The following is a 22,894-nucleotide window of genomic DNA, read 5'->3' as shown; positions in this document are numbered from 1 at the left end:
GTTGATGGGATCCTCATAACTTGGTGATGTCAACACACCAGCCACATCCAGTGTTGTGTGGTACACCAGCCAATCTTCTTATGCAGAAGCGGATTGCGTGGTGTGCCACACACCACCAACCTCGGTGGTGTGTTTATGTCATCTAATTATATGGGCCATCATATATCCATACTGGCCATCCATTTTGTGAGATCATGCCATTGGAGAACTAATTCGGCAGATCCAAATCTATAGTGGACCACACCATAGATAGTAGAAGTGGGATACTGAGGCCCGCTGTTGGAACCTTTCTAGGGCCTACTATTATATTTATTTGCCACTTAACCTTTTTATAAGGTCACATGTACCTGAAGGAAGGGATTACACAAATATCAGCTTCATCTAAAATTTTCGTGGCCCTTAAAAAGTTTTCAATAATAGGCATTCAATCCCCATTATTTTTTTGTGGTGTGGTCTATTTGAAATTTGGATTTGGCTCATTTTTTTATCCCATGCTTTAAAATGATCTTGCAAAATAATTGGACAGTGAGGATATAAAACATATATCACAGTGACTGCAATCCGCTACCTGCTATTGCCGCTGATTAGTAGGTGTTACCTTGACCATGGGGTCCACCTTAATCAATGTGTTATATATCCACACCATCCATCCATTTTCTTAGATCATTTTAGGATGTTGTCTAAAAAATTAAGCAAACCCAAATCTTGGGTGGACCACACAATATGAAACAATGGTGATTAAATGCCCACTATTAAAAGCTACCTAGGGGCCATCATAATGTTAAGGTCCCCTAAATGAAGGAAAATACAAAGATTAGCTTGATCTAAAACTTTTATTACCCACTGAGTTTTTAATGGTCAATCACCACAATTTCCGGTGGTGTGGTCCACCTAAAATTTGAATCTACTTTAGTTTTGGAATAAGTCTCAAAACGAGATAATAATTAAAAAACGGATGGACCACGTAAATATACAGCATATTCATTAAAGTAGGGTATACCCACTAATGTTTTCTTCAAGTAATACTCAATCAGCACCCGGCCATCAACAAAACTGGTCCACTTGAGAGGTGGCCCACCATACCATAAATAAATGGACAGGTTAGAAATTAGACCTTGCTTAGTTTTTCCCCAGCTGCATTAAGCCATGGATCATTTTACTAGTGGTCGAACCTCTATCAGGGATTTAGATGCTACGGTAACACGTGATGTAAAATTGTAAAATTGCTACTAAAACTTCCAAGTACATGTAGTGTTGTTTACCTAGCTTTTTATCAAGCAGATTTTAAGCTCTTTACTTCAACCTGGTGAGTAGAGTTGGGCACAGGTCCTATTTGGATCGGATTAGGTTCAACTCGATCAGATCTGAAATTCCACATGCTTGACCCGAATCCGATCCAATCCGTGCCCGGATCTAGCCCACATGATTCGGACAGATCCGATGCAGGGTTTCTGTGACTCGAACAGTATCTGACTCGGTTAGGAAAACCGAGTCTGATCCGGTTGGGTAGAATTCGAATATATAAATTTAATTAAATTGTTTCATGTGGTGTGGTCTACTTTAACCTTTAATATACTTACTACTTTTATACTCAATGGCTAAAATAATATGTAAAAATTGATGAACGGCTTAGATAAAATATACACATCAAGGTGGGCCTTACATGGCTATGAAAAAACTTTCAATCAATTGTGTCCAGCGTTTTTATTGAATTGAATCTTTAATGTGCAATGCACAAAATCAAACACCTTGCCTTTAACGTAAGCAGAGCTCTACAGAGAGGTTTCTTAAGCCAAGTGAGCAAGACCTATAGATCTAATCATAGGGTATGTGTTATATCAAAACCGTTCATCTATTTTCCAAGCTTGTCTTAAGGCTTGAGACGAAAAATAAGATGGATCTAACTATCGAGTGGACCACACGAATGGTTTAACAGTGAAAATCATTCTATGCTGCTATTTGTGGTGTGGGCCACATGATGTTTGGATATTATATATTTTTGGAATAATACTCTATAATTATCTCTAAAAGTATATGAACGGTGTAGATATGATAAATACATCACTGTGGGGCCCATACCTTTGATCTCCTTTGAACTGTCCGTACAACAAGGAGCTTGAGGAGCACCGAGCACCTGTAGCTCGAGAGGGCGGATGTAGTACAGCTGTACTCTGTACTGGAGTCTGGAAATGAACTGGCTACTCCCCTTGCCACCGAACGTTCGTGCTCAGTGGGCCCCACCATGATGTATGTGTTTCATCCATGCCCTCCATCTATTTTTATAGATCATTTTAAGTCATTAGAAAAAAAAAAGTATATTGAAATCTCAAGTGGACCACATTATAGAAAACAATGTTAAATGAATTTTGACCATCAAAATCGTTATGTAGGCCATAAAAGTTTTTATGCATTGTGGGCCCCAGTGGCATTCATGCATTGTATCCACCCCGTCCATCTCTTTTGAAACATAATTTTAGGGCATTATCCCAAAAATGGAGTATATCCAAACCTCAAATGGACCACACCACCGAAAGCAGTGTGAATTGAACGTCTACCATTGAAAAATTCTTGGTGACAACATCTGGTTTAGATCAAGCTGATATTTGTGTTTTCCCTTCATCCATGTCTTTCTGATCTTATGAATAGGTTAGATGACAAATAAACATCATTAAGGGCCTTAGAAAATTTTCAACGGTTGAAATCAATACTTCCACCTTTTCCCGTGGTATGGTCCACTTGAGCTATGTATATGCATCAATTTCGGGTTGAACCATAAAATGATCTGGCAAAACGAATGGACAACGTGGATGAACTACATGCATTCATGGTGGCCCCAACTGAGTTTACTCAGTGCGATAAGAGCGTAGTAACTCAGTGCGCTCCAAGAAGTACCACCTAATATGGGTTATATAGCTCACCCATCTATACGTACCTGCTCTAGGTACGTGTCGCTCGAAAACGAGCACTGACGCTCTTTGAGCTCCGAGTTGCACGAACGGTCCAAATGAGATCAAAGTTACATGGCCCCACAGTGATGTATTTATCATATCTATACTGTTCATCTAGTTTTATAGATCATTTTAGAGCATTATCCGAAAAAATGAATCAAATCCAAAGATCATCTAGACCACACCATAAATTGCAGCGGTGGACCACACATTAAATGTAGCGGGGATGATGATTTTCACCGTTAAGCAATTTGTAGGGCCACCATAATGTTTATTTTCCATCCAATTTGATCTGTTCTTAAGGTCAAAAAGACCTGAATGAAGTAGAAAAACAAATTTCATGTTAATCCAAAACTTCTGTGAACCAAAAAAGGGTTTCAATGGTAGACGTTCAATACCTCGCCGCTTTCTGTGGTGTGGTCCACTTAATGGTTAGATCTGTTTCATTTTTGTCCCAACCCTTAATATGATATGGCCAAATAGATGGACGATTTGGATATAACACATACCTCATGATTAGAGCCACAGAACTTGCTAATATTACACTAGCTAATCCGCTTCCGTCTATGAGTCTCTCTGTCAAGACGACGCTGCAAACGCGGTATGCTAACCTTCTTCCATCCTACCAGTCTCTTCCTCTTTCTCTCTTCAATCCACCGCTATCCAACATATCTTGGTGTATATTTCATCTCCAAAATCTAACGGCAGTAAGAGGTATTTGATCTACCGCATATCTAACTAATCTTCTACTCACCTTTATCTTCAACAAAAAATGGGAGACAGGTATAAAGAGAGAGAGACAAATATAAAGAGAGATAGAGAGAGAGTTGGGGGCTAAAGTGTATGTTGGGCGGGTTTTTTTTTTGCGCCAAACGAAAAGCCAAAATACAAGGATATTTTCTAAAATAAAGAGATATTTACATCCCGGGTCGGGTCGGGTCGGACCCTTTCAGTCCGGATTTTCGGATCGGTTCTGTCCAAATACACCACTATCCGAACTTGATCCGAAAAACGATCGGATCTAGATGGACAAACTCGATCAGGCCGATCTAGATCGTCGGTTCTGTTCGAAATGGTACCGAGTCGGGTCGGATCCGCCGGATCGGGTCCAACATGCCCACCTCTACCGGTGAGTTACACCTGATTAAGAGTCACACACTATGGTGACCCCACATTCGAACTGAAAGTTTCCATTAGTGGGGCTCACCTTAATTATGGATGAGTACCTTTTTATTTATTTTTGGTTAGCTTGTTAGTATACCCTGCTTTTAATTCACACTTCACTATTAGCTAACTCACTAGGGAAAGATAACTAAGACCTCAGTGTTGAAACAATGTATCTTTCACTCCGTCTACCACTTGAGCTATGGATAAGGTGTATTGTGGATGAGAACTTGAAATTGAGGACAAAACCTTATGGATGGAGTGAATTTTACTAATAAAATTGGCTGGCAACATATAACTGGGTGCTTTAAGTTACTCATTAAATGAGGTGAGGAAACTACTTAATTAAATGCAGTACATGATGATGTGACCTAATTAGATTACAACAAATAAAAAATTTCAGTCCTGGGCAAGCAGAGGATCTGAATTCATTATTGCCTGCATTCATATAAGGCAGTTCTAGCAGTGGCAGACCATATGAGAAATTATAGACATGAATTTATTTAATTTAATTTAATTTATTTTTACCACTTTTTTACTTTTTGTCGTGAGCATGTTTAGCAACTGCTAAAACCGGTTAATCCCAAATTATTTCTTTAATCCCACGGCTAATAGGGCAAGTTGGGCAACTGATGCTCTAGCTTTAAGTAGAGTCTGAGGTGAGACGTCCTCTTTAGATAATAATACTTTCAGCGAAACCGAATTTCAACGGTCTTGATCATAGGTTGTAACCATCCATTCACATGTCACCAATTGGACGGGAATGATCCTCTGACAAGCTTGGGCGTTGTACATTTATGATTGAGCTGCAGCCAGATGAACGACTTAGATAACTGTACAGTTGCCCGGTCAAAGTGGAAACTATCTTGACAGAAAAAGGGTCCAAAAAGTCACCCTTAGTGGGACCAGCCTGCCGACATGGTCCGTGCATGATCGGCCATTCATGCGGTGGGCCCCACCATGGACGGCCCATAACCTGAAAGCTGCTTTAACAGTGCATCCTTAGGCATTTGATTGAGGACTTCTCGCTGACATTCTTCGTCTTCCGTTTCTGGACCCTTTCAATACGTGGGCACGGGGGTGTACAGCGAGTCGGACCGAGTTGAGCTGGCCTTAACTTGGCTTAGCTTGGCTTGAACAGTAGCTGACCCCAGCTTGAACTCAGCTCAGCTCAATCCTCAAACCTCAAACTCCATTAGCTATCTCAACTCAGTTTAGTTAACAGCTCGAGCCAACTCAAGCTGAGTTCAAGCCAAGATTGAGCCAAGTTTGCTATTGAGGCATTTCTACAAATACCTGAATTACAACTTTAAAATTTCACTGTTTTACAAACAAAGGCAATAGTTTTACAAGTATTTTTTTAAATACTTTCTAAGTAACATATTTTTTTAAGAAAAAACTAAAGAGAAAAAAGTATTTATTTCATGTATGTACTTTCCTTGCCACCAACCAAACCTTTCATAATAACAACAATATTTCATTGAATCATTTTATCAAATTGTCGGTTAGCAACATCAAATGGCAAAGTAAATATGAGTTCAATTCAATAGGAGTCGAGCCGAACTGGGGTTTGCTCGGACTTATTTTCTAGCTAAAAACATCAGCTCAACTTGGCTCGACCTCGAACCATGTTGAATCGTTATTTTCCGAATCAAGCGAGGTAGCTTGGTTCGTGTACGTCCCTAGTGGGCACTGATCAATCGGTCAGGATCCTCTGATATGAGCAATTTCTCATGTATGGTGTTTGTAACATGGCCCACAAGGCCATAAGATGGGATTCATGTTTTAGTAAGGAGCCTGAGCAATTAAATGCTCTTTGGGGCCCACCATTATGTCTGTGTGACATCCACTCCGTACATCAGCTTTGCCAGATCATGTTAGTAGGCCAGTTCGAAATATAGGCAGATCTAAAGGCTAAGTGGGCCACCCCACCCGAAACAGTGGGATGACAGTGCCCTCCCTTGAAATCTTCTAGTGGCCCACCGTGATTTTACAAGTCATCCAACCCGATGATAAGGTAGTACCATCATGACCGGAAATTGAAAATCAGCCCAAGATAAAACATCTGTGGGCCCCAATAAGGTGTCAATGGTAAATTGTCCCCATTCCCACTTTTTTCATGAGGTATGGTCCGCTTGAGTTGGATCTGCATGATTTTTTTGGTCACGTCTTATCATGCAATGGAGATACTGATGAACGGAGTGGATGTCACGCAGACGTCAGGGTGGGCCCCACAGAGCTTTCTGTTGCACGGACTCCCTACAGCATGTGTTGTCGGAAATCTGCGTCGAACACTGATTGATCCTTGACCCAATATAATAATTCAAGAGACAACTTTGATACTCTGGCAGTGTGTTGGATGATGCACAGGCACTTAAAATTTGCTTAAAATCGTATACTTCGCTTATAACTAATTCAAATTAAACCGTCCAATTTATATGGAACAGTACACATGCATCGTGAACAAAAATTACGATTATTTTGCCATAAACTACCAGATTGGACGACTTTCTAATTTAACGGTTAGAAATGAAAGTATCCAACGGCCGTGTTTCAACGAACAATTTCCATGAATCAAAGGTAAGGATTGTCCAAAAACACTATATTTTAGACCGTAAACTTAGATACAACGTATTCGACAAATCAGTCGGTTTAATTTGAGTTATTATTGCCACGTGTACAATCTCTTAGTTCCTGCGTATCAAACGTCATACACAGCCGGAGAATCAAATAATTCCCCATAATTCAAGGGTACTTTCGTCCTTTCAATAAAAGAACGCAGTTCCTGTTTTCGCTTGCCTCACGCCAACCCGTCGCTTTGATTTGAGTTCTCTTTGTCCAGATACCAGCTTCTCTCTCATAGCCGAATGCTAGGGCAGTCGCGCGAGTGAACTTTTCCTACACTCACGCACCACACAAAGGAGGAGTGTGGGATCCAATCCGTTCATCGGGTTCTAATAATAAAAAAGAGATATTAAGCTGGGCCACAAATGCAAAAAATAATATAAAGTCATAGGAAATTAACCAACGTCGTAGATTCAACATACATAAACGACCCAATAACAAAAAATATGAGCCTGATTTTATCTTAAGAGTCTAGTCAGCGCATACATCTCCTCCTGATGAGCGGTTTGGATCTACCAGAACATGCCAACACGGTAAGTATGTAGTCACGCGAGGGCATTTTGGCATTTTGTCTCTTTCTCTCTGTCACCTTCCCCATAGATAAGATACTCGGGCAAGGTATGATCTTGATACTCAGGCATTCAGAAATCAAACACGTGACATACGTTAACTCAAAATAAACCGTTTAAATTGTGAAACCCAAATTGTTGAAATAGAACCATTTGATATTTTTCAAGTACAGCTAAGATCCAACAAATCCCAAAGTCAGATCAGCAAGTCACCACAAGTTTGGTTCGGTCGGTTCGTGTACAGCCGCAGTTCGGACGCGGTTTGGCTAGTGTCGCAGCTCCCAGCCAGTGACTGGTGGTCAGTACCAGGGTTGTACATCGGGTCGAACCAGTCCAGCTGGTCTCAGCTTGACTCGGCTCGATCACTGGCTCACCTCAGCTCAAATTCGGATCAGCTCAGCTCAGTCCTCAAGCCTAATTGGCCGGCTCGGCTTGGTTCTGTCAACAACTCGGCTAGCTCGAACCGAATTCGAGCTAAGTCCGTCATTAAGGCATTTCCACAAACACCTAAACTATAACTTTACAATTCTATTATTTGTAAAATAGAGGCAGTAGTTTCATATGTGTTTTATCAAACACTTTTAAGTAACATAAAAACTAAAGAAAAAAGAAAAAAAAAAGAGAAAAAATGTATTTATTTAATGTACATATTTTGCTTGCCATCGGCTAAACCTTTCCTGCCACTAGCAAACCTTTCTTGCCACCAGTCATATTTGATTGAATCATTTTATCAAATAGTTGGTGAGCAACTTCAATGGCAAAGTAACTAAGTCACTGAATTGGTTTGATCCGAGTTCAATTCAAGTTGAGTCGAGCTGGGGCCTGTTCGAACTCAGCTTAAACTCATTTTTAAGCTAAAAAAATAGCTAGACTCAGCTCGAACTCGAACTTCAAACTGAGTTAAATCAAGCTTTTTTGAGTGGAGACAAGCAAGCTAACTGAGCTAGATCGGTTCGTGTACACCCCTAGTCGGTACTATGTGGACCCCACCATGATGTATGTGTTTTATCCACGCCGTCCATCTGTTTTGAAAAGATAATTTTAGGACTTGATCCTAAAAATGAGGTAGATCTAAATCTCAATTGCACCACACCATGGGAAAACAGTAGTAATTGTATGTCCACCATTAAAAATCTCATAGGGCCCATTGTAACGGTTATTTGACATCTAACCTGCCGATTAGATCATACGAACTTGGATGAAAGTAAAAAATATATATAAGCTTAATCCAAAACTTTCATGGCTCGCGAGAAGTTTTCAATGGTAGGCGTTCAATCAATACTATGTGGTCCACATGAGATTTGGACCAACCTCATTTTTGGGCTCATGCCAAAAAATAATTTGAAAGAATGGGTGGGGATGAAACACATACATCATGGTGGGGCCCATAGAGCACAGACCACTAGCCATTGGCTAGTGGTAGGGGGAGTAGCCAATCCCTTTCCGTTTGGTTCATGATACATCTGAAGTTGGACTCATAATCTGAAAATTTAACATGGCATACTTGCATGCGAAGTGTGCAATTTATAACTAATATCTAAGTGCCTGCGTACCAACTATCAAGTCCTCCAGAGTATCGAAGTTTTTCTTCCCCTCTACACTGACACAAGTAACAGAACACTCCCCTCCATTATTTCACGTACACGCGCGCTCTGCTACAAAACCAACAACCGAAACCAAAACGACAGAGAGAGAGAGACAGAGAGGGAGAGAGAGAGTTTGGGCCATGGATGAACGGCCAGAAATGGAGCTGGTCTCAATCCCAGCCACCCCACGAGCTTCAACGCCCGAGATCCTGACACCATCAGGGCAGCGGTCACCACGACCACCGTCCAATCCAAAATCAACGGCCTGGACGCCGACATCTTTGATATCGCCGAGGTTCCTGAGTCCCATAGGGACGCCGATGAAGAGGGTCCTGATCAACATGAAAGGGTACCTGGAGGAGGTGGGCCACCTGACAAAGCTCAACCCTCAGGACGCGTGGCTTCCCATCACCGAATCTCGCAATGGGAATGCCCACTACGCCGCTTTCCACAATCTCAATGCTGGTGTTGGCTTCCAAGCGCTCGTCTTGCCCGTTGCATTCGCATTTCTCGGATGGTATGTATGTATGTGTGATGAAAGTACATACATGCAGCTTGCGTGTATGTTCTTGTGTTGAAGAAGCTTTTTTACTATGGAAGGAGGGAAGTGCTTTGGATGTGAAATGACGAACATGCTCTCATCTCTTTTTCCTCTAAAAAGTTGTGAAGGAAAGCATTGTGGGGCCCACTTGGTGTGTTTGTATGACATCCAATCCGTCCAATGGGTGAAGCCCACCATGATGACTAAATGGACAAAAAATCGGCTTAGATCACTAGGTGGGCCACATATGAATTTGGAGGATTTTGGATGGTGGACATTGTTTGTTATTTTGTGTCCTACCTGATATTTGATCGGCTTTATTTTTTGTTGGGTCCGATCACCATGTTGGTTTTCATCGTTTGGACGGTTTGGATGTCATATACAAGACGTGGGCCCCCAATTCTAGACTCCATAAAAAAGAGCATGTTGGTCATTTCACACTCAAAACATGTCTGGTAAAATCAGAAATCCTGACGGATTTTGCCGTAAAAATCCTAAATTAGACTGTCCTCATGCGTCCATTTGGTAAAGTGGGTCCATTACATGGATGATCAGGTCCGTCGTGCTGATTAGCCGCTTCATGGATGGTGAACAATCTTCAGGAACGAACTCTAGATCCGAAGATCCTGTCTATCCAATATTTGTCCTTTTTTCTGGACCGTTGTTTTATTTCTTTTAACCGTCTGTTTATAGGAAACTGATGAAAGGGTTAGGATCTTCCAAATGTGAAAATAATTTGTGGGTCCCACATCTACGATGGTTTCCATCAGATGAGTGGTTTGGATCACCAACTAATGCATCAGGACACTATTCACGTTGTTTGCGTTGCTTGTTTTTCTTTTTTCCTTTTTTGCGTTTCTACATCGCTGACGTCGTTCTTGCCATATTTTGTACTATTGTATTACCATAAGTAGAGAGGATGGGTATGTCTGTCAATCAAGGAAGGTGTAAATAGCGACTCTTTTATAGATTGATTCCGGCATGTTGTACTTGCTTGTGAGGTGACGTCTGCAGGTGAAATTGCATCAACCAGCGGTCCCAATTAATGTGTATACACGTGGCGCACCTGATGATCAGATTAGTCTTATTTTAGACATATGAAATCTTCACAGTGAGAATCGGCTGATGAATGGTTCCGATCTCTACTTTCTTATTATATTATTATTGCGAACCAGATTTTTAGAAACCTTTTTGTAAATAGTCTTTTTTTTTTTTTTTATCCTTTTTCGAATTTTGGGTAATGTTTTTCTTGCAAATTTCTTTCCTATAACTTTTTGATATATACACCCTATGTTTTGTGCATATGCGCCCCATTTTTCTACTTTTGGGTACTACTATTTTTCTGTATAGTTTTTTTTTTTTCCAAAATTTAAAATATTAGTTATTTTTTAGGAATTTCTCTGGTCATTGTTCTGATGACCCTCTTTGATGGGCGATTGCCCAAAATCTCTCAAATTGGAAGATTGTAGCCGTTCAATCAACGGTATTTTTTTTTTTTACCACCAATCCATACATACAGCAGGATACAACTTCAGTATCTTGGGATAGCTGGGGAGAGGATTGCCTGTGACCCAAGGCACAGGGATATCTCTGTGCCCAGGGATGTGTGGGCTGTGGGGCCCGCAGAGATATCCGTGACAAATCCACTCGGTCCATCTGTTTTAAAATACCACATTAGTACAGGATTCTAAAAATCAGTCAGATCCAAAACTCAGGGGGGCCACACGAAAAAAACAGTGGGAACATCAACGTCTACCGTTGAAACCTTCCTGGAGCTGACCATGATATTTATATGCCATCTAAACCTTTCCTAGAATTACTACCACTCAGATAAACTGTAGGAACAAATATCATCCTGATACAAAACTTCTGTCCCGCAGGGCATTCAATCCCCACTGTTTCGTGTGGTATGGCCCACATGAGTTTTGGATCTGCCTGACTTTTGGAATCCTGTTCTATTGTGGTCTTTCAAAACTGATGGACGGAGTGGATTTTCCACAGACATATCTATGGACCCCACAGTGTCACAGGCAATCCGCTCCGGTATAGCTGATGATGTGTTAGGGTACTGGTGTGGCCCATCCAATCAAACGGCTTGATTTTCAAACCATGTGATCATAATGGTGTGGGTCACATTTTGTAGGGATTAGATATTCTATACACGTGACAGTTAGAACAAAGTGGCTGTAACATAGCTTATTATGCGCCTGTATGTGTCCACCTACCTGGTAATGAACATGCTAACTATGGCACACGTGTTATATCTGGACGGTCCATTGGGTCAGTCACACTGCCAATTCCGGAAGCAGATTATTAGAATATCGCTGGTCTTAGGTGCTGCGGGGTTCATCCATGCAGTCCATCTGTTTTGTCAGCTCATTTCAAGGCATGAGCCCAAAAATGAAGCAGATCCAAAACTCTAGTGGACCACATCAGAGGAACAGTGGTGATCCAACCCCACCATTAAAAACTTCTTGGGTGCTACGGAAGTTTTTGGATCAAAAGCTGATATTTGTGTTTTCCCTTCATCCATGTCTCTGTGACCGTACTCAACAGATTTTGGATGGCAAATAAACATCACAGTAGGCCCTAGGAAGATTTCAGCAGGGGATGTTACTATCCCCACTGTTTCCTTTGGCGTGGTCCACTTGAGCTTTGGATCTGCTTCATTTTTGGGCTCATGTCCTAAAATAAGCTGGAAAAACGGATGGATGATGTGGATATAAAACAAATGCATCAGGGTGGGCCCCACACCACTTGCCATCAGTGATATCCGTAGTGGCAGGGTCACCATCTTATCAAATAGGCCTCAATGCATAAAACAAATGAACGGCTAGGAAAAACTTGTTTTTATCAGTCCATTTATTTCATAACCCATGGCCTCCTGATGAATGGACTGACCTGATTTTGGGGCCAGATCATCTACACAATGTGCCCCACCTGATGGCCCACCTGATGGACCGTTTGGATACTGCACATGTTTGCCATTTGGGATCTGGGTTTCGAATATTTTGAAATCATGATGTTATCTAAGGCATGCCTATTTTAATTTCATCTTTTCGCTTTTCAAAATCAAAGTTCCCTGCTTTAGAAGATTGGGTTTCATCTTGTCTGTACTTTTTTATGTGGGCCCTCTTTCCTTTATCCTTTTCAAATGTATCTTGTTGAGGTTTGATAGTATACATTCCCATGTCTTGCACTAGGATATATCAGGACTTTGCCATTGGATCAGGTCCTTTTCAATGATCCAAACCGTTAATATGATGGGCCTCACGTTGGATGTGGGATATACACAAAACCTCTCAGGTTGATGTATTTGACCCTCTGATTATTCGATGGTTAAGAAGATGGTCTATGTTTAAAGGAAAAGAATCAAGTCAACAAATGGGTAAAATATTCTAATCCAATATCTTCTATTTGATGATGGTATCCCTATCTAAGTGAGGTCCATCATATAAACTGTTTGGATCATTGAAAGATAGCCCTGTTTCCAACGGCTGAGGTCTTCACATATCTCGTTGCAATAGTTGGAATGAATTCTAAGATACTTACATTTGATTTTATGGAACCTTGGGTCCCTAAGTTTGGGATTGATCTTATCATGGAGGGATCACAGGGTCCTGAGCCTCATCAAATGTACATTTTGCTGGTTCTCCTAATTCTATACATGTGGGGCCCATGCCTCAATGATCAAGACCGTTGATCTGATGGGAACGACCATTGGTGAGGGATGCATCGATTTCATGGAATGAAGATAGAAAGTCAATAAAAAATGTAACAGTTGTCCACATTCAACAAAAAGGGTCAAGTACCGACATGTGAAGATCCTATAGTATGGGAGATTTTGGGCATCTTCCATTGGTGGTGGGGCCCATCAGATCAACAGTCTGGATCAGCAGGCTATTGGCAGAGCATCAGCAAACTGTACATTTGATGAGGCTGACACCCTGTAATTTCTCGAGCCAAGTGATGAAAATAAATATCATTACTTTCCTCTTTTTCAAAGTGGAATAATATAATCCTTGAGTTTGAAAGTGGAATAATATAACCAATCCCAGTGATGAGGATATGCATTTTTTTTTTCTTTCAAAATACCCTCAATCATATAGTATGTAAATGTGGGGCCCATTGTTTCAATGTTCTAGATCTTCCTATCTGGGGACCATTGTTTCAACGTTCTAGATCGCCAAGCTATGTACCCACCCTTTATTATGTTGGTTGAATATATGGCTGAGAACAAGAGAAACAGAAAACTGGAGCTCACAGACACAAATAGAGAGAGAGAGAGAAGGTCTCGACAGTTTAGAGTCCGCCCAATGGAAACCTGTTAAGTGCTTGTGACATCCAATCCTCTTATATAGGTTGGTGCCACCATGAGGATCACCTAGTACAAAAATCAGCCCTATCCAATCATCAAGTAAGTCACACCATAGTAAAACAATGTATAGCTATTGATAAATAGAAAAATACAAGTGTGGTCCATTTAGGGAGTAGATGGGGCTTATTTTTGCATGAAGTGTTTTCCATGGTGGGGCCAATCTATTGAAGGGGTTGGACGTCTCATGCATATAGCAAGTTATAGATGTTTTTGTGAGGCTCAAGCAGAGTAGGTTTATTTAACCAATGGTTCACATGCCATGGCATGCATGCATGTGGCACAACCGCTCCCATGCCTCTCATTGCATAGACTCTTAAAAGGGGCTCACGCCCTTAAGTGGGTTCTTATATTTATAAAGGTGTTTAAATGCTTCTCTCTATTCAATGTGGGACAACATTTCACAAAGTAAAAGATGCTGTTTTATTTTATTTTTATTTTTATTTTTATTTTATATAACCACAAAACCACAGTATTATGTTTGTACCAATTAACTTTTCTAGGGGTTATATTACAATATGCCATTGCCGCAATGTACTGAACTGTGGCAACTTATCCTTGGTACACATGATATACATGCAGGCCAATCCAGAGCGTCCAAACTGTGAGCTCCATTATAGACAAGTAGCACAAGAATTGCACTGATTGGGTGATATTAACCATTGGTTTCACACATTGAATTTGGACCACTAAACATTTTTTTGACGGTCACCAATTGAATGGTTAGGATCATTGAATCCCTGTGGTTTCTGTCTGCATTCCACCCACTATGGGGCCCATGATTTGGATGGTTTGAATTGACATGCATGTAGGCCAACTATGGCAAACACCTGTGTAATCTATCCTGTTCATGGGTAGCTGGGTTTAAACTTGAATTTCCATAGTGTTGAGATCCTTGGTATTATTGAGTTTTCATAACAGAAATTGTCCAAGTTGTATGTCTTTTGTAAAAGTTAATAAGAACAAAGGAAATCATGTTCACAGCGCATCTAAAAATCAGCCTGATCCAAAACTCAGGCGGGCCACACCATGGGGAACAATGTAAAATCATGCTTAATGTTGGGGAACCGCAGAAGCACACCGAGACGAATCAATCAAAGTACTCACAATCGCACAACCAAATCCAAACAAGAACAATCCGAATTTTACGTGGAAAAACTCTTGCGGAAAAAAAAAACCATGGCACAAAGCGACGGGTAATGCACTATGAAAGCAGAAATTACAAGAGATAGTGTTACTGATTTGAACAAGCCTCGAATCCACTTCACAAGCCCTAGCTATGCCCTTGAAACCCTTAAGAACGAATTAGAAAGTCCTTTCTATTACCCTAATCCCGATTACACCCAATATATATACTATCATAACCGGAATAGGAAACAAATTCCGCACTTATGCAATTCTGCGCACATCTTCGATGCATCGACGATCCTTGATGTCATTGAACTTACTTCGATGACATCGAGTAGCAACACTAAAATGTTCCAATAACTAACACGAGATTTTCCAGATTTTCTCGATGGAATCGAGCATCTGTCGATGGCATCAACCTCTGCTCGATGGCATTGAGTAGTCTGTCGATGCCATCGACAGACCCTGTTATTGACAGATGTAAGACATCAACAATGCTTTAAGTCCTCTAAATTCACGTGACGTTACTCGCTTGAGCTTTGGGTCAGGCTGATTTTTTTGGATTGTTCCTTCATCCTGGTAAGGCACACCTAATGGACGAAGACAACAGTGTGGATGTCACGCAACCACGAAATAAGGTGGGCCCCACAGATCCTGGGTGTTGTACATGCTGCCTATGATAGGTGTTGTAGAGGATTCTGGTCCTTACTGGTGTTACTCAAGATCAAAACAGTTTTCGTTTGCTACAGTTTCAGTATTTTAGTTTAGTGAAAGGAAAACAATCAGTCTGTCAAGTCGATATGGAGAAGGATGAGAAATCTGTTCGATATAAACATGACATTCCACTACCATTCCTTTTTTTATTTTTTATATTTTTTTCATTTTCTTTTTAAATTGTAACCTTAAAAAAAATCAGAATTCAGTCATGTGTTATGGTCATTTCCTAAAACAGCATTTCATTTGGGAGAGTAACTAGTAACGATAATGTTTTTTCTTTTTTGGGTACATTGCAGGAGTTGGGGGATAATCTGCTTGACAATTGCTTACTTTTGGCAACTCTACACTTTGTGGATTCTAGTTAAGCTGCATGAAGCTGTTCCTGGGAGGCGGTACAACAGATATGTAGAGCTTGCACAAGCAGCATTTGGTAAGATTATTTCTGTCTTCTATATTGTAGAAATGATTTGTAAATCTGATGTGTAGATGTGCTGATGCATACCAAGTTGCTTGTCCAAAACATGAACTAATGCATTGGATGTTCAATGCATAGCTTGATGTTAGCAGTATCTCTCTCAAACTCAGTAGTTTAGGCCATGTTTAGATGCACAAGCAAATTGAAATGTGAAAATTGAGGGTGTGTTCGGCTGTAAAACAAATTGAGGGTATCGTGACTTTCATGAGATCTTTCAGGACTTAATCAAATGCAGATGAGCAACCTAAAACCCATTTATCACCAATTTGCCCTTGAAAATTCAATATCTCAAGAGTAAAATTGGAGAGGAAAATTCCGCACAATAAAAAAAGGGGTTGTAGCATACAAACCAATTGTATGTGGTCATTCCTTGTAAATGGAGCGGGGCTCCTTGTTAGCAAGGTATCCCATAATGGTAATGGTGGCCATAACGGCCACCATCGTTACCTTTATGATACGGGCTGTAACGGCCTTTACGGCTCCTGTAATGGCCGTTACGCGGTGTCCTTAAAAAGAAAAAAGAAAATCCCAAAAAAATTGTGTTGGCCCATAATGGACCATTATGGGGCTGTTACGGTCTTTACGTGCGCGTGTGCGTGGGGGAGGGGGGATTGTTACGGTCTTTACAGGAGGGCGTAGAGGACTGTTATGGGTCATTTTTTTCTATAACAGTTGTTACGATCCTATAATGTGTAACGGTTGACACAGTTTACCTTTATGTAATGGCCATTACTGCACACCATGTTCGTTAGGCCAAGCTGCCCATTTTATAAGCTTCATTTGAACTTATGACCTATTACCTTCTTCTTCTTCTTTTTGTCGCAAAAGGTGGGGGTGCACCACCTATAATATTATAAAATGAAAATTGAGATCAATTACAAAACTAGAGTTTATGATCACTTCCATTTTCCATGCCACCCCAAACATGATGTGTATCAAGTACAATTGGTGAGCCCTGCAAAACACAATTTGCTATGTGCCCAAACACACCCTAAACTGTGGATGCTGGCTTAGAAAATTGTTGAAAAAGTAAGGCAATGAAAGATGTTTGTGATTTTAAAAGAATATATTGTACTTAGTACTCTTCATAATTTTGCTTCCATGATGTTTCTTGCTTCAGGGGAAAGGTTAGGTGTCTGGCTAGCTCTGTTCCCAACTGTTTATCTATCAGCTGGGACTGCAACGGCCTTGATTCTTATTGGAGGAGAGACCATGAAGCTTTTCTTCCAGATAGTCTGTGGCCCGCTTTGCTCGTCAAATCCTCTTTCGACAGTCGAGTGGTATCTAGTATTCACTTCTTTATGCATTGTTCTCTCTCAGCTCCCAAACCTCAATTCGATCGCGGGGCTCTCTCTAATAGGAGCGATAACAGCCATCACTTACTCTACGATGGTGTGGGTCCTCTCTGTTAGCCAACCACGGCCACCTCCCATATCTTATGAGCCGCTTAGATCCCCTTCCTACTCCGCCTCGGTTTTCTCTGTCCTGAACGCTCTCGGAATCATCGCTTTCGCATTTAGAGGACACAATCTAGCAATGGAGATTCAGGTATATGCCATGGAACTCTAAGCTTGATGGAACACAAGCTGACATTTCTCTCTTTAACTACATGAAATGAATGGAATTCTATTTTAGATGGAGAAGTGGAAAATTGTTTCCATTTTGGTCAAAATGTTTTGTAGTCACCCCACCGGTATATTCTTCAAATGTTGATTTGGGTGCTTCCAAGCGGCCTCTTAAAGTGTTCTTGATTCTGTATTAATGGCCTTCATGCTGCAGTCTGCTGTTATATTTATCCGTTGCCATTTTCTAATGAAGATGTTGTGGGGATTGGATTTTTTTTTTTAGGCAACAATGCCATCGACTTTTAAACATCCAGCTCATGTGCCAATGTGGAGAGGAGCAAAGGTCGCCTATTTCTTCATTGCGATGTGTGTGTTCCCCATTGCTATTGGTGGTTTTTGGGCTTACGGAAACCTTGTAAGTTGTTACTATCTGATATCATTGTGTTTATGTTATAACATGCCATAGTTAAACCATATAATTTAAGGCCCGTGCAAGTTACTTCTATTTCATATGCAAGTAGATATATGCACACGTCATCGTCATCATCTAAACGTTATCCCAACCATAGTTCCAAAACTCACTGACTCCACTCGAAGCTCAGCTGAGTCATCTCGACAAGATTACGATCCGAGTCACTGGGAAACTTGGTACTGGGCTTGACTCGAAGAGACATTGTTGATTTGGGTTGCATTTTATATTACACATACTAAGTTTAACATTTTATTATCTATTTATATTCCTAATATCTTCAACTCACAATAATTAAAATATCGAGTCGAGTCGGGTCGAGTCAACCCAACCCATCTGAAGAGTTGTCGCATTTTCAGGTTTTTGAACAATGATCCCAACTAATTGTGATCGGCTACATGAAACCTATTATGCTATTCCACTCTATCAAGGACCATTAAAATGTTAGATTATTAATGTTCATGGAAAGAAGTCGTGGCCAAAGTTTCACGCTCTCTGTCAACCTGGCACAACCCTCCTTTATTTGGACTTTGTACCAGACATAAGAGAACAAACTCCCACTAGTGGAATTAGAAAGATGCACTTATACATGTGTTGTCAAATCACAATAGAATATGAAAGTTCTCAAAATCCCATATTTTAGATTTACGGTTGTAAGGATATCCCTGTTTGACATTGATGATGGGAAAAAAAAGAAACGTTGATGACTAATGCCAATTCTTCAAACCTGAAGGTTTCTCCTCGATCTATCGCAAATGAAGGAGAAGGTGAGAGCTAACATGTCAACCCTTGGTGTAGGGCCAAGGAAGACGTACAAAGTCGTCCAAGGTGGACCTCACAGATGTGAACATGTTATTGAAGGAGGGAAGGAGAGAGGTTAGACCCTCCCCCATTCTCTCTCTATTGGTGATGCCCTAGGGGTATGGGTGTCCAAGGCTCTCTATTGCAACCTCTCCCTTTTGGATAGGATTTATATATAAGGAGGAGTTAAGGTTTCAGAGGGACACCAATTATAATATTTTACCACTCTTCAACCTTCCATATGCCCTACTACATATGAAGTTTGTGATCATGTTTTCCCATATACCTAGTATTTTATCCAATCCCTCCACTATCATGGCCATCTAACATTCATCCAATATTTATGCAAACTAAGTTGAGGACCCCCAGATCTAAACCATCAAAGTATCATCAAGTGTGGTTAAAATCAAAGTTCAATGGTTGAAAACATTTGTAAAGCCTTTTGAACATTGGACCGAACAAAAAACCCACTTGATGAATGTTTAATCCCAAGATCTAAGCCATATGCAAGTTCTTAGGCAACAAATGGATCCCTTGTAGGCCTATGTGAGCCTCAATCAAACCTTAATGTACGGGCCCAACTTCACCCACTTTAGTTAGCCACATGATAACTTGTAAAGTAAGCTAAAATACATGTAATCAAGACCTTGAACTCCTCACTTGTTCTTAAGTCTAAGGATTAATGAAATCTGGTACATTTTCAAGTCGATTATAGTCTAGGCATGATGGGCCTTTTGGTCTAGAGACTAGAACTCGATCCACCAATGTAAATGTCCAACAGCAGTGGCACACTGACACTTCTATGCAGGGTAGGGCAAGGCACATTGACTCGTCATCGTACCTGATGGTGAAGACCTTCCATCCTGACTCATCATTAGTTTCCTCACGTATGTTGACTACATGATAACAATAGTAACCATAGGTCTCTCCTACAACCTATTAGGTGGTCATGGAACAATAGGGTACTGATTCTATGTCCCATAATCTCCCTTAGTCAGTGATCATTGTATCCACTCACAAGTGCCTTAATGACAACCAAAGGAATCTCTCCTTTAACCCATGTTCATACATGTTGAAGGTAATAACCTGTCCATATAGGGCCATGGTCATCATGATCCACGAACAAGATCATCAATATCACATCCATGTCATCTGTCCATCTTAGACCACTCGAGACCTGCAAGAGAAGACAAGGATGGAAACCTTGATTGCAGCAGGGGACCCTCTGATGCCAAAGTTAGACAAGCAAGCTAGGTCTAGTAAACTGTAAGGTTTTTGGGTGTGATTCGTGGGTTGAATTGTGTGTACCTTTCACCATTAGGGATGCTCTTGTTATACTTGAGAGAAGGTGGTAGTGTAGAGGACATTCTCCCTATTTAGCAGGAGCGTGTCATACAGGGATTCGGATTCTATGCATGTCGCGGGTATCTCCCGAGATCCTCGGCAGAGATCTCAGGCGGATCCGTGTTGTGACCGTCTTCCGAGATTCTCGGCTGGGATCTTGGGTAGTTACAGTCGGAATTAATAGAGGCACGTGGTGAGAGTCCGAGGTGAACGGTCGTTCCGAAGAGAGAGTTTTGCCGACTTGGATTTTCTAGCGAGTTGTGGTTGAAGTTTCCCTTGGCGTTAAGTAGATTACCGACCTGCCTTTGGGAGTCGTGTCAGAGGGTCATGACCGAGTTCCTTTCCTTAATAAAATATAGACGGATGACCATCCTCTTCATTTAGTCGTGCGGTGTGGGGTCATATTTCGGGATCGTTTTCCAGGAGATGTTCCGAGCATTAGGTCGGAAATGTATGGGTTCGTTGAAGGGCTTGGTGTCTGACGGAAACAGAGAGACTCCATCTCCTGATGGCCGAACTTGGGGTTGTTTAGTGAAGTATAACAGAGTGTTTCTCCCTAGCTGTTAAGGAGCTCCTTGGTCATGACTAGCGTTGGCCGACCTCCTCGCGTTGTGCATATATGTCCAAGCTGGTTTTTCGTTAGTGGCTAGTCCATTTTTACCCATAACATCATCCATGAATAAGATCCGCATTGGTTTTTTAGACCACGCCAACAATATGTAAAGATGCATATGTACTCATACATATATCAATATCATGTATATCCAAGTACATACATACATAATTGCATGTTTATATTTACATATTGTCGGAGTTCATCATCTTCTACGCCTCATCACAATTAATTGGTTCCCAATTAATTGTGATGAGGCGTAGATTAATTGTGATGAGGCATAGATGATGATGACGATGAAATCCAAAAATATGTATATTTAAACATGCAGTTATGTATGTGTTATGTACTTCGATGCGTATACGTGATACGGCTCTCGTACTTTAATTTATCCATGTTCAACTGCATATTATGCAGTAACTCTTATATACAAGCTTGCAAACGCACTTGAGTCAATGGGTTCATATCAATGCATGCATATATCTGAATTTCAAGCTTCTGTTGCACCTTGTTGTAGATGCCTCCAGGTGGGATTTTGAGTGCCTTGTACCGCTTCCACAACCACGACATCCCGAGGGGACTCTTGGCCACCACATTCCTCCTAGTCGTGTTCAATTGCCTGAGCAGTTTCCAGATATACTCGATGCCTGTCTTTGACAGCTTTGAAGCTGGCTACACCAGCCGGACCAACCGCCCTTGCTCGATCTGGGTGCGGTCTGGTTTCCGGGTCTTCTATGGATTTGTTTCCTTCTTCATCGGTGTCGCACTTCCATTCCTGTCTAGCCTGGCTGGCCTGTTGGGAGGCCTCACTCTCCCAGTGACATTTGCCTACCCTTGTTTCATGTGGGTCCTGATCAAGAAGCCTCAAAGGTTCAGCTTCAACTGGTATTTGAATTGGACTCTTGGGGTGTTGGGGATTGCATTCAGCTTGGCTTTTTCTGTTGGGGGTGTGTGGAGTATGGTGAACAATGGCCTTAAGCTCAAATTCTTTAAGCCTGCCTAGCTAAGGCCGAGAAAAAAAGACATACCATTTTCTTCAATTCTGCCGACTTGTCTTCCATACATGCGGCGTGCTTGTAAGCAATCCAGACTGTCCAAATCATGGGCCCCATCGTGGATGGACCATATTGGGAAAAATCACAAACCCATTTTGATGGCCACCATTTTCATGGTGAGGATTGAAAATAATTGGGGTCCGATGGACAGTCTGGATTGATTTACGTTTATGCTGTATGTAAGGCACATGAGTTGCAACCAATTAGGTCGTCGTCGTCGTCATTGTAGTCCTAGAAGACAATAGGATAAGAAGTATATATACAATAGGATTGTTGTTATGTAATTCCTACAGTTTTATAGAACTTCAAACCTCGTGTGTAATCATGTCTTGGTTTCTTAAGATGTTTTTTGATGTAATGGAATGTTTATTCAATCAAATCAGTTATTAGAACATGTGGAATGCTTCTGGTACTTGGGATTTTTTGGGTGTTGGTTGATGAAAAACTGCAAGGTTGGCCATCATCATGATCATCATATCCTCATCCCAGCTATTCATAGTCAGTGTTACCCCATTGTTGCCGAATTGCCCCTACTGCCTTACACGACAGACGTCTCTGGGTCTTTACCATCTTTCTTTAAAATGGAACCTCCTCTGTGGCTGTGGGCCCAATGCCTTGTTAATCTAGATAGTTGATCTAGTGGGTCCTACCTTGGATTGGGATGTTGGACTAAATTGCAGAATTAAACAACCTACTTGTACAATAATGGAAATCGAACAAACTACTGAATAAACTTAAATCATACCTGACCTGAAAGCCTTTGATGTGGATGTGGTACTTGTATCTTTCTGCACCTTACACCCTTTAGGAAATACAGGTTCCGTATGTGTTGGTGAGGGTATGTGTTGGTGAGGGAGCCAAGAGGATGATAGTTTAACCCATCATAACTATACTTTCTGGAGTTTCCACATGGATAACG

At 41.1% G+C, this 22,894-nt stretch overlaps 1 protein-coding gene across 1 annotated transcript; it reads left to right on the top strand.

The window, feature by feature from the left end:
- The first annotated feature begins 8,962 nt into the window (after window positions 1–8,962).
- On the top strand, window positions 8,963–22,369 carry LOC131218619 (lysine histidine transporter-like 8). Its single transcript, XM_058213266.1, has 5 exons — window positions 8,963–9,409; window positions 15,950–16,083; window positions 17,249–17,676; window positions 17,977–18,108; window positions 21,438–22,369. Exons 1-5 carry the CDS (start codon window positions 9,033–9,035, stop codon window positions 21,921–21,923), a joined length of 1,557 nt encoding a protein of 518 aa, XP_058069249.1. The 5' UTR covers window positions 8,963–9,032; the 3' UTR covers window positions 21,924–22,369.
- The last annotated feature ends 525 nt before the right edge of the window (window positions 22,370–22,894 follow it).

This window comes from Magnolia sinica, chromosome 11, assembly GCF_029962835.1.
Source record: "Magnolia sinica isolate HGM2019 chromosome 11, MsV1, whole genome shotgun sequence".
Lineage (NCBI taxonomy): Eukaryota > Viridiplantae > Streptophyta > Magnoliopsida > Magnoliales > Magnoliaceae > Magnolia > Magnolia sinica.
This window is presented reverse-complemented; position numbering and strand designations above follow the sequence as displayed.

Bases quoted from the DNA above. Each gene is read 5' to 3' on its own strand.
- LOC131218619 (XM_058213266.1), top strand. From the start codon at position 9,033: ATGGATGAACGGCCAGAAATGGAGCTGGTCTCAATCCCAGCCACCCCA. The intron at 9,410-15,949 runs GTATGTATGTAT...GGTACATTGCAG, and splicing joins GCATTCGCATTTCTCGGATG to GAGTTGGGGGATAATCTGCT. The intron at 16,084-17,248 runs GTAAGATTATTT...TTCTTGCTTCAG, and splicing joins GCTTGCACAAGCAGCATTTG to GGGAAAGGTTAGGTGTCTGG.